The 10,512-nt window shown below is 37.7% G+C and overlaps 2 protein-coding genes across 4 annotated transcripts; both read left to right on the top strand.

Annotated features, from left to right (window-relative positions):
* The first annotated feature begins 956 nt into the window (after positions 1 to 956).
* On the top strand, positions 957 to 6,315 carry LOC103984248 (ubiquitin-conjugating enzyme E2 7). 2 transcript variants are annotated; one of them, XR_010513283.1, is made up of 7 exons: positions 957 to 1,115; positions 1,229 to 1,331; positions 2,044 to 2,141; positions 2,237 to 2,337; positions 4,331 to 4,408; positions 5,102 to 5,232; positions 5,867 to 6,315. XR_010513283.1 is itself a non-coding variant. In XM_009401709.3 (6 exons), the coding sequence occupies exons 1-6, from the start codon at positions 1,067 to 1,069 to the stop codon at positions 5,942 to 5,944; spliced, it is 507 nt and encodes a 168-aa protein (XP_009399984.1). In that variant the 5' UTR covers positions 957 to 1,066; the 3' UTR covers positions 5,945 to 6,315. The 2 variants fall into 2 exon arrangements, 1 of the variants encoding a protein (XP_009399984.1); XM_009401709.3 differs by lacking the exon at positions 5,102 to 5,232.
* Positions 6,316 to 6,737: 422 nt separating this feature from the next.
* On the top strand, positions 6,738 to 10,002 carry LOC103984249 (scarecrow-like protein 14). 2 transcript variants are annotated; one of them, XM_009401711.3, is made up of 2 exons: positions 6,738 to 7,032; positions 7,624 to 10,002. In XM_009401711.3, the coding sequence occupies exon 2, from the start codon at positions 7,650 to 7,652 to the stop codon at positions 9,702 to 9,704; it is 2,055 nt and encodes a 684-aa protein (XP_009399986.2). In that variant the 5' UTR covers positions 6,738 to 7,032; positions 7,624 to 7,649; the 3' UTR covers positions 9,705 to 10,002. The 2 variants fall into 2 exon arrangements, with proteins under 2 accessions (XP_009399986.2, XP_065038296.1); XM_065182224.1 differs by lacking the exon at positions 6,738 to 7,032 and adding an exon at positions 7,116 to 7,467.
* Positions 10,003 to 10,512: the final 510 nt, after the last annotated feature.

Below are 10,512 nucleotides of genomic sequence, written 5' to 3'. Positions count from 1 at the left end.
ACCTTACTGACTCCCATTTGTCACCATCATAACCAAATTACTACCATTTATTTTCATCAATACTTGTCTTTATTATCACCTTAATGGTGCCAAATCTCCTTGACACAGTAGCCACTTGTCCTTGCATTCCTAACTATCACTATATCACAACCATCATTGTCAAGGCATGTCATCTGGGCTACACTTTGAAATTTATACAGATCAATAAAGGTCCTTAATTAAGAGATAAAATTGATAGGGTGTTTAATTAAGAGATGCAATTTTATTTTTTTAATCAAAAGTATAATATACTATTATTTGTTTTGTATAATTAAACATGTTTGTACTAATTTATTTGAATATTAAGTGTTTTGTATAATTTAAATTTTTTAGAAGTTTACATATTGTACTGTTTTTGCTAAATTATAATATTTCTAATCTTGTATCCCTAAAATATTCATGCACACCCAAACCCAATTGACTGTCTATGTATTTGAATTTGAAGCCAAATACTTGCTTTTATATCTCAACTCATTCTAAATTCTATTTAAGCGGATCAAATATATTTAAATACCCAAACAAACTCATTCTACTGTTATTTCTATATAATAATAATTATATGGGAATAGGATATAAGACTCTAAAATTCCATCCTTTGAAACTTAATCCAATTCCTCAAATAATAATTTTCTATTCCATTGAATCCTCAATCTTGCCTATAATTACTCAAGTAATTGTTGTGATATCATGTAATTGTTTTTCTAAATTTTACTCCTTCATATAAGTATTATATAATTAGGAAAATATTAATAAAAATTATAGAAAAAAAAACTCTTTTTATTTTCCCAATCCCTTGATATCCTTCCTAATCCTTATATAATCTATATTTTACATCTTAGTACGTAGATATGAATAATATATATAAATATAAACATAATCATAATATAAATATAAAATACAAAAAATAAATATAAATATAAATATATGCTCGGGTCGGTTTACGAACACCGGTCGCCTCTCCTCCTCTCCTCTCTCTCAAGTCTCAACCTCAGTCAAAGGGCCGAACCAGAGTCCATCTCTCTCGTTCATGGCGGCGACGACCCAGGCAAGCCTTCTGCTTCAAAAGCAGCTCCGTGGTACGGATCGAATCTTCCTATGCCTGCTTCTTTTCTTGCGTGGGGTTTCGGTTCTAGGATTTCTTGTGCGATCAATCGAGGCTTATGGCTTGTTTGTCTTGTTCTTGGATCAGATCTCATGAAGAACCCGGTGGACGGGTTCTCTGCTGGCCTGGTTGATGACAGCAACGTCTTCGAGTGGAACGTCACGATTATTGGGCCGCCGGATACGCTTTAGTTAGTGATCTTCTCATGAATTGTATAATTTATGTGGTTTCTTTAATTGATTGGTCGAATTTCTTTCTTTCTTCCCTCCGATTTTGTTGCTTTGGTGGATCCTCGTTGTAGTCCGATGGGGTTTTTGCGATTTAGGACGTTAATGGTTTGGAATAGGGAGTTCGTTTTTCTAAAGTTTGGATCTTTAAATTGATCCTGGGAGAAAGGGATATTTATTCTCCTTCGTGAGATTGGTAATGTGAACCTGACTCAGGTTATCGAAATTTCTGTCTCCTGGGACTTGACCTTCTATTGGAATCCGAAGAGGAGTGTAATATGCGGTTCGTGTTTCTTGTTCTGTTTGTTGAGTATTCTTACGGCTTTGTTCCTTTTCCAAGTTCTTTAATTATTTTTGTGAATTTGGTATGATCACGAGCGATGGCTGTTCTGTCACTAATATGTTCTCCACGGTTTGTGATAGATAATCGATTAGAGAACCTTAGATATCAAGACAATGAAACCATAATTTTTTATAGTGCTAAGTGCTATCACTGTTTTGATCTTCTAAATGGGGAAGTCATCTAAAAATATTGTTTTAAACTCCTACCTGATGAGCTTGTTCATTAGATTATTAAGGAAACCATGATGTATGTGCACCAAACTAATGTTCTTGTAAAGTTCAGATTTGAAAAGTTCCCATTTATAAACCTTGTCTGTATAAATTCTGTTGCAGTGATGGTGGCTATTTCAATGCCATTATGAGTTTTCCTTCCAACTACCCAAACAGCCCTCCTTCAGTTAGATTTACATCAGAGATGTGGCATCCAAATGGTAAGATACTAAATTTATGTCTACAAGAATTCTTTTCCTTTTATGTATTACTGCAATATTTCTATTGAAGAATGTATCTTTGATGTGAACACCAGTCTACTCTGACGGGCGTGTTTGCATATCTATCCTTCATCCCCCTGGTGATGATCCAAATGGTTACGAGCTTGCAAGTGAACGTTGGACACCTGTGCACACGGTACTACATTTTCTCATTAAATGCTGTGTTTTAAAATACTTTTGCTAGGTAATTAGATTTATTTTATTTTTTGAATCACAATGGGAAGAGAGTATCATTAATTACACTTTATATTGTTGTGTTTAATAAACTAGACATATATAAATGATGTGACTTGAAAATCTTATCATCAATGCTTATGCCTTCAAACATATGTGCAAGAGGGAAAGGAAAAGTAGAGACCATAGTTTGCGGCTTAAAAAGCCTTATCATATTATCTAGTCACCATAGTTTTTAAGATCCATTCATGCACCTACTTATGCTTCTGCATTTGTGGATGCTCTCCGTAGGCCACACTGCATGACCTATATGCAGCGCCAATATGTGGTGTGTTTGTATATGCCTGCTATAAGGTCCATATATATGTAATTTAAGTGCAAATGGCACATAGGTGGTTGCCATGGTGGACCAAGCATATAAGTTGAACCAACCTAACCTGAAGGACTCAATCCATTGGCTATCATCTATAACCATGTTTAAGCTATACCGATAAGGTGGCTCATACTTTCATAGTACATCTATATAAATATGGGCACATGGCTATGTTGGCTTTTAGATATCGGCAGTTATTTTCCATGCCCATGATTCACAATTTTTAATACCATAGTCAGGTCTTAGAAGCTATTCTTTGGTGTCTTCATTATGGTGAGATATGCATTGTTTGTTAGCATGATTTTGAGTAATTTGACGTGGTATGAGTGTTATGAATGAATGAGATTGAGATAACAAGTTAATTTTTAGATTTGGAGGAGCCTTTAATTGAATGGATGGTGGCCTTAGAATTAATCGTGTATATTTGATAGTAAAGATTACTTATGCATGCACATGTCTTCCTACATAAGGTATATGCTCTATGTTGTGATCAGTGTTTTAAATATTGCTATGGCACTTATACCAGAACCTTGTCAGACCAGTACATTTCAATTGCTATGATACCGTACACCAACTTATAAAAAATAAAAATTATTTAGTTGATTATACACCATCGAGCCTATACTGTATGGTGGGTGTGGTAGTATTTTGTGAATCTAAAACCATGGTGATGATCCAACTGTCTATATACTGCTTTATTGTCATTTTTGTTGTAATCCAAGAGTCAAGGCAAGAAAAAGAGGTCAGGGGATGAACAAAGAAATAGTAGAGAAGAAGGGATAAGTAGGCCCTAGGCCATAAAGATATTCAATTTGTTAAGAATTTATTAAACAGTAATTGCTTTTCTGCGTAGATATCAATCTATTTCTCAAATAGACTAAGACCTTTAACTTACTAAAGAACACTTTGAGGAAAGAAATAATAAATAAATACAGAAGTATTGTAATTCTTCAGCAGTCTGCCGTTTATTTTCTGCTGATAGCCCCTTCTTTTCATCAGATCTAACTTCTGGAGTACAATTATTTGTTTAAAAAACATTCATTGAGAATAGGTACATCTTTTAAATAAACTGACGGAATCAGGGTCAGTTCTATCATTTTTATGAATCCTACTGTGTGTCCTAGTGGTTTCAATAGTTTCATCTAAACCTTTGAGTTTCTGTTGACTTGGACAAGTACTGGGATCAACTGGAAAACAAAACCACGCTCCTATTCTTGTTTTTGGTTTTTGAGCTAATTCATCTGAGCCACTTTTATTAAATAACTTGTAGAGTTAGCTGCCTCATGTTAATTTGATCTCATTAGTTCTTTCAAGAACCCTTTAAGAACTTCAGTGGACATGCCACTATGAACCTGACACAAGCTACTGGAGACAAGATAATTCTGGGAGGTTATTTGCTGTTGCTGAAGCAATTAATCTTTCTTATAGATTGGGGATGGGTGGATTTCATTTTTTTCCTGCTTTCAAGATTTTGTCTAGTGATTCATTTACCTGCAATAATTTTTTGGAAGAATATATATATTTTTTGTTTGCTGCCCTGTTTGTGATTGAAATTAGGAAATCTTGTTGTTCAAACATGCAGGTAGAGAGCATAGTTCTGAGTATTATTTCTATGTTGTCAAGTCCCAACGATGAATCTCCTGCAAATGTTGAAGCTGCTGTAAGTGATATTTAAAATATTTTTTAGTGCTATGTCCATGACTTGCTATGCTGCTATGCTTTATGCCCTTTGTTGTGAGCTGTATCTGTATTTAAAAGTTGCTGTAAATTTCAAAGAATTTCATCTCAAACAGAACTAGCCTATACTTTGTAATTTTAGTTTCTGAGTATGGCCTTATGCCACTTGTTAGACAGCTTGATTGTATTACCTGACATGCCTTGTGAATGCACTAGCTGTTTCCACTAAAGTTTAATTTGGAGCCCTGCAACATGATTCAGAGTTAGTTTGTAATGGGTATTTTCACAAGTTTTGGACTTTCCTTGTTGAAAGTAAGAGATAAGGTGGGCATCTTGGAGTTTCTTATAACTGTCTTTTGATGTAGAGAACCTTATGTTGTAAATAGCTTGCTTAAGACATGATATGCCATGCAACTAAAGTGCTCTACCTAGTTGCAATTGGAATAACAAGCTAAGTTGCAATAAAGATGAGATGTAGAGAGAATAAATAAAAGCAATAAACTTAAGAACACAGGCTATTTATTGAAAGCAATAAACTATGCATTAGCATCTCATTGACATAAACACAGCCAACATATGCAAGAAAACTTTAAATACTAATCCAGTATGTTTTAGCTTTTGGGTTGTTCTGAAGGTTCCTTTGAGGTGAATTTATGGTGGCTGTTTTGAATTTCAGGTTTTTCTGTGGAAATTTGTAGTAACTGGATGAAAGTGGGCCTAAACCCAAGATATGAAGTGCAATTTTGTCAATATCAAGTGAAGATTAGAGATTACAGTTAAAGAGTTCATAGAAGTGAAAGTTCTTAGGTATGTTGGTATCATTTAACAGGATTGAAATATTGACGTAAATGTTGTCCATTGAAGTAAATAGGGGCATTAGAAGTTGTGTGGATGATTGATCGTCATTTGCCACTTTATGACCTTAAGGCTAGCTATGCCTTATGGTCTTGTTGGTGGGTAAATATGAGATAATAAGTATAAAAGGCTAATCTCATGAGGAAAAATCTATTGAGATTGATGTGCGAAGTTATTAGAAAAATCTAGGTTTTGGAATGTTTATGTTTATAAGCAATTTAGTATAGCTCCAATTGAAAAAAAATTAGAAAATAATTTAAAATCATACTGATACACAAAGGAGTTCTAGGTGTAGATGCATTATGTGGATGAGGAGAATCAATTGTGATTTAGTAGTGGAAGAGAGAAAGAGAGAGAGAGTTTCAGTTGATTGAGAAGTTGATTGTTTCTACTTACCGGGGAAGAGTTTCAGTTGTTTGTATTCATCATACATGTGTGATGGTGTTACATTGAGATTTAAATGATGATGCCTTCCTAGATGAACTTGGTATTTCTTTTCTAGGTTTTGATCTGGCAGAAATACTTGAAACCTCGTAACTTATGCTGTTGCACCTCGATCTGACACAATGCATCGATTACATTGCAGAAGGAATGGAGGGAGAGTAGGGATGAGTTCAAGAAGAAGGTCAGCCGCATCGTCAGGCGATCCCAGGAAATGCTGTGAGCCCGAAAAGAGCGAAGCGCAGCGAGACATAAGGCGGAGACTGGATGCAGCATGCTTGGTTTGTGCAGGTCGTGGTGTGGGGGAGAGATGAGTTTCAGGTTTGCTGCTTTACCGAGGTGTTATCACTTGCAGCCTCGGTGGAATTCCCAGTCTGCTGTGGTCTCAAAAAGCTGTTAATAATGTCATTTGGTGGGTTCTTAATTAATGTCATTTCGTCTCTTCTGTGGAATTTACGAGACATCTCATCCTTGAGATATCAGTGGATTAGCAGTAATATTTCCTGATAGCCTCATCAAGTTCTTCCTGGGATTCTTTACCCAGGACTGTTACTTTTGGTAGGTGGAAATGCAGTTGAATGATTGAAGGTTTTAGGTTTTCTGCGTGGCTCGCTGCCTTCAGTGGTTCATGCATCTACTTTTTTGCTTTAAGATTATTAAACCTCATTGATTTATTCGACTAGTGATCCTACTTTCAATCACCATATTTTAGTCAAAAGCTACTTGCACGTGATTATAGACAATTGCCCTCTAATTCAGCTGACAAATACGCTGTTAAAATAGTTAATTATTTTGATTGAATGTAAACTTTTAACTAAACTCCAATATCAAATTGTTGGAAAATTTTAAATACTTTTCGTATATTTATAAATCCTAGTAAATGACTGTAGATATGAAAGGGGAATCGAGCAAAGGGACGAGGACGTACCCATCAAGCCGCGTGGCCCATCCGCAGCCGTCGGATCAATCAACTCAAGGCATGAGTTTAATGGCTTGGGAAACAAGCGAGAGAATGGTCGCCGGTCAAGCTCGACCCGCGCGCAGCCTTGTTCAACTACGGTGGGGCATCCGGCGATGGCAGGTGGACCGCCGAGGTCGTGGGGCGACGCCTCCTTCTTCCTTGAAGCTTCCGGATGAAAGAGATAGGATACACTACACTTCTCTGTCTCTCTCCCTCGTGTCGCTATTCCTTTTTTTGCGTCGTCATCGTCAACACTAGAATACACTATATAAATAGACTTAGCGATCTGCTGAGACCAGGCTGCTCCTCTCCGCCCATCCTCAAACTGGAGCTGCTCCTTAGGCGATAAGGTAAAGTCTCTGTCGCTTTCTCGCTTAATTCCTTTTTAACTTCTCCACGGATCTCAAGCTCGTAACTTAATCGTTCTGTTGACTTCATGTCTCGTTAATCAAGATCTGATTTTTTTCCTAAAATTCCTCTCATCATCCCTCAGTTCTCGTTTGTGCTTTGATTTTTTGGGTCAATTCTCACAGTTCGAGATTTCTTGCTGATCAGTTTCTTGTTGGGTTTTCTTTTCTTAGTATTTAGGATCCAATATTTTAGATTCTTCATGTATTAGAAGATTAGAAGAGTTTATCCTTGATCTATTGTCTTTTTGAGGTGTTAGAATCTTATCATATATGAAAACCCTTTAGGTAACAGTAGGTATATGCTATGATTGTAGCGAGATCTGAGGTTATTTGTTCCATTTGATGGTGGTTTTCTCCTTCTCCGTGTTAACATAGGTATATATCTGCGTTGTTCTTTTCTTGTTCTTGGATATTTGCTCTTCTTTGTGAACGAGGAACACTTTAGGCTGCAATCATGCTTAAGTTTATTTTAGAAATATGTTTGTATGTATTTATTTTTATACAGAGTGTAAAATCGTTGCTTGATTGTAGGAAATTGGTGTGCTCAGCTATAAAAAATGACCGATAGCAGTGAGATGGATTCCCTGGTAGCTCCTGAATTCTCTCCAGATATGGTACTCGGCTTTATTAGTCAAATTCTTATGGAAGAGGACATGGATGATAAATTCGATGTGTTTCATGAAGATTTGGCTCTTTTAGCTGCAGAGAAGCCCTTCTATGAGATCCTTGGTGAGACGTTCCCCCCTTTGCCAGATCAGAACTCTGGCCCTAGTGCAGAGAGCCCTGATGGTAGTAGCATTAGTAACTTCCATGTAAATTCCAATGGGAGCAGTAGTGATGGCATCCTCGCAAATGATAGCTGGCCTTATGATCCTCTCGAATATCGTCAGCTGCAGACTAATCCAGCTTCTGTTGATTATTATTCGCAGTCTTCATGTTCCCCTGCAAATTACAATGCAGGAAATGTCAACAGAGTGTTAGTAGAGTCTCTTTCTAATCCTCTTTCGGATAATGATCTTGTCATTCAGAGCACACCTGCCTGGCAATTTCAGAAGGGACTTGAGGAGGCACGAAGATTTCTTCCCAGCAGTGAAAACTTGATGATTAATTTAGAGGCCAATGGTTCCCTCTTTTCTCAAGAGCCAAAAGAAGATTGGAAATTGGCTGAGATCAATGCAGATGAGAAACACGAGAGCCCTATTCGTGAGCCAAGGGGTAGGAAGACTCATCATGATGATGACTTGGATTTGCAGGAAGGGAGAAGCAATAAACAATCAGCCCTTTCCACTGAGGAACCTCTTCGTCCTGACATTTTAGATGATGTCCTACTTTGTGGTTGGGAGAAATGCACAGCAGGGAATGATGAACAGCAATCTGAATCAGTGAATCAAGACGGCAGAAGTTCTCATAGCAGTCATGCGAAAGGATCAGGTGGTGGAAAAAGTCGAGGGAAGAAACAATCTATGAAGGACGTGGTTGATCTTAGGACACTTCTTGTCCATTGTGCTGAATCTGTGGCGATAGGTGATCGTCGAAGCGCAGGAGAGCTGTTGAAACAGATCAGACAGCACTCATCCCCTTTTGGAGATGCAAATGAGAGGTTGGCCCATTGCTTTGCTGATGGCCTTGAGGCACGCCTAGCTGGCACAGGGAGTCAAATTTACCATTCCATCGTTGCTAAGCGAATTTCTACTTCTGATATATTGAAAGGTTACAAGTGTTATATGCGTGCATGCCCTTTCAAGAAGATTGCTTATCTTTACTCCAACAGGACCATTTTGAATGTGGCTAATAAAGCGCCAAGGTTGCATATAATAGATTTTGGCATATTTTATGGCTTCCAATGGCCATGTTTCATGCAGCGTCTTGCTAGTCAGCCAGGTGGTCCCCCGAGGCTCCGGATAACTGGCATCGACAAACCGAGCCCAGGTTTTCGTCCAACTGAGCGGATTGATGAAACTGGGCAGCGCTTAGCTGATTATGCTCGTAGATTTGGCATTCCTTTCGAGTTTCATGCAATTGCAACTAAGTGGGATACCATCCGGACTGAGGATCTAAACATTGACAAAGATGAGGTGCTTGTCGTAAACAGTTTGTTCCAGTTCAAGAGTCTCATAGATGAGACTGTGGTTGAGTACAGCCCAAGAAATATGGTACTGAACACTATAAGAAATCTGAACCCGGCTGTTTTCATATTTGGGGATGTGAATGGATCATATAGTTCTCCTTTTTTCGTCACACGTTTTCGTGAAGCTTTATTCCACTTCTCTGCCTTGTTTGACATGATCGAAACAAATGTGCCGCGGGAGGATGAATCAAGGCCATTGATAGAAAGGCACATCAGTGGACGGGATGCTCTCAATGTCATTGCTTGTGAGGGATCAGAAAGGGTGGAAAGGCCTGAGACTTACAAGCAGTGGCAGGTGAGGAACATCAGAGCAGGGTTCAAGCAACTTCCGCTGAATTCTGATATCATAAAGATGGCCAAGGAAAAGTTGAAGGCCTACCATAAGGATTTTGTATTAGATGTAGATGGCCAATGGCTACTGCAAGGATGGAAAGGGCGTATTCTTCAAGCCTTCTCTGCATGGAGATCTGATGATTCTTCTTAGTTCTATCTCTGGAGCTTCTGTTTTTATGTCTAGTCATGGATGAAGGCCTTATCTTCCATTGCTTGGGATCAATTATTACTCTGCAACATTGTTCGTTGTGGCCTAAAGTTGAGGAAGGAATCACCTCAGTAGATTTAGGAGAACAAATAGGGGAGAAGGTTTTTATTGCCTTGCTGGGTTCTTAGTATGGTCCATGATGCTACTAGTTAATGTTATGTAGTTTGGATATGTGTACCTTCGTCAACCTGTTAGACTTCGTATGAAATCATAATGCAGATTGTCCTCTTGTTGTTGTGCATGTCTGGTGTCAGTCTTCTGGAAAGACTGATCTAGTGATTTGGCTCTTCGTTTGCCTTGACCAGTTAGATGCTCAAATGGATTGTTTCAGGTCCTCTTCTAATATTTCGTGTCTCAACCTTTTCCAAGTCCAGTCATTGACCTAATCAGGCTACTATATGTAACAATTCCTATTTGAGTCAAGATTTCATTTCATGTACTAAAGTCTCTGTTGAGACATCCTAATGGCTACAAGTTCTTATTTGAGCTACTACATGCAACAATTTCTACTTGAGTTAAAGATTCCATGTACTAGAGTCTCTGGTCAATGTATAGTCCTACCTTTGGATCCTAACCAGTGAGAGTTCCTTTTGATGAAAATTTGAGTTGGGAGCATTACTTGTGAGTTTGAGATCAGGCAACTTCAGTGAATAAAGTATCAATTTATAATATTTAGGAAAAAAGTGATTTAAATCAAATCTTACTTAAAATCTTTTGTATTGGACTTAGTTACCCAATTCATGTGTAATCG

The sequence above is a fragment of the Musa acuminata genome, chromosome BXJ1-5 (genome assembly GCF_036884655.1).
Source record: "Musa acuminata AAA Group cultivar baxijiao chromosome BXJ1-5, Cavendish_Baxijiao_AAA, whole genome shotgun sequence".
Lineage (NCBI taxonomy): Eukaryota > Viridiplantae > Streptophyta > Magnoliopsida > Zingiberales > Musaceae > Musa > Musa acuminata.
This window is presented reverse-complemented; position numbering and strand designations above follow the sequence as displayed.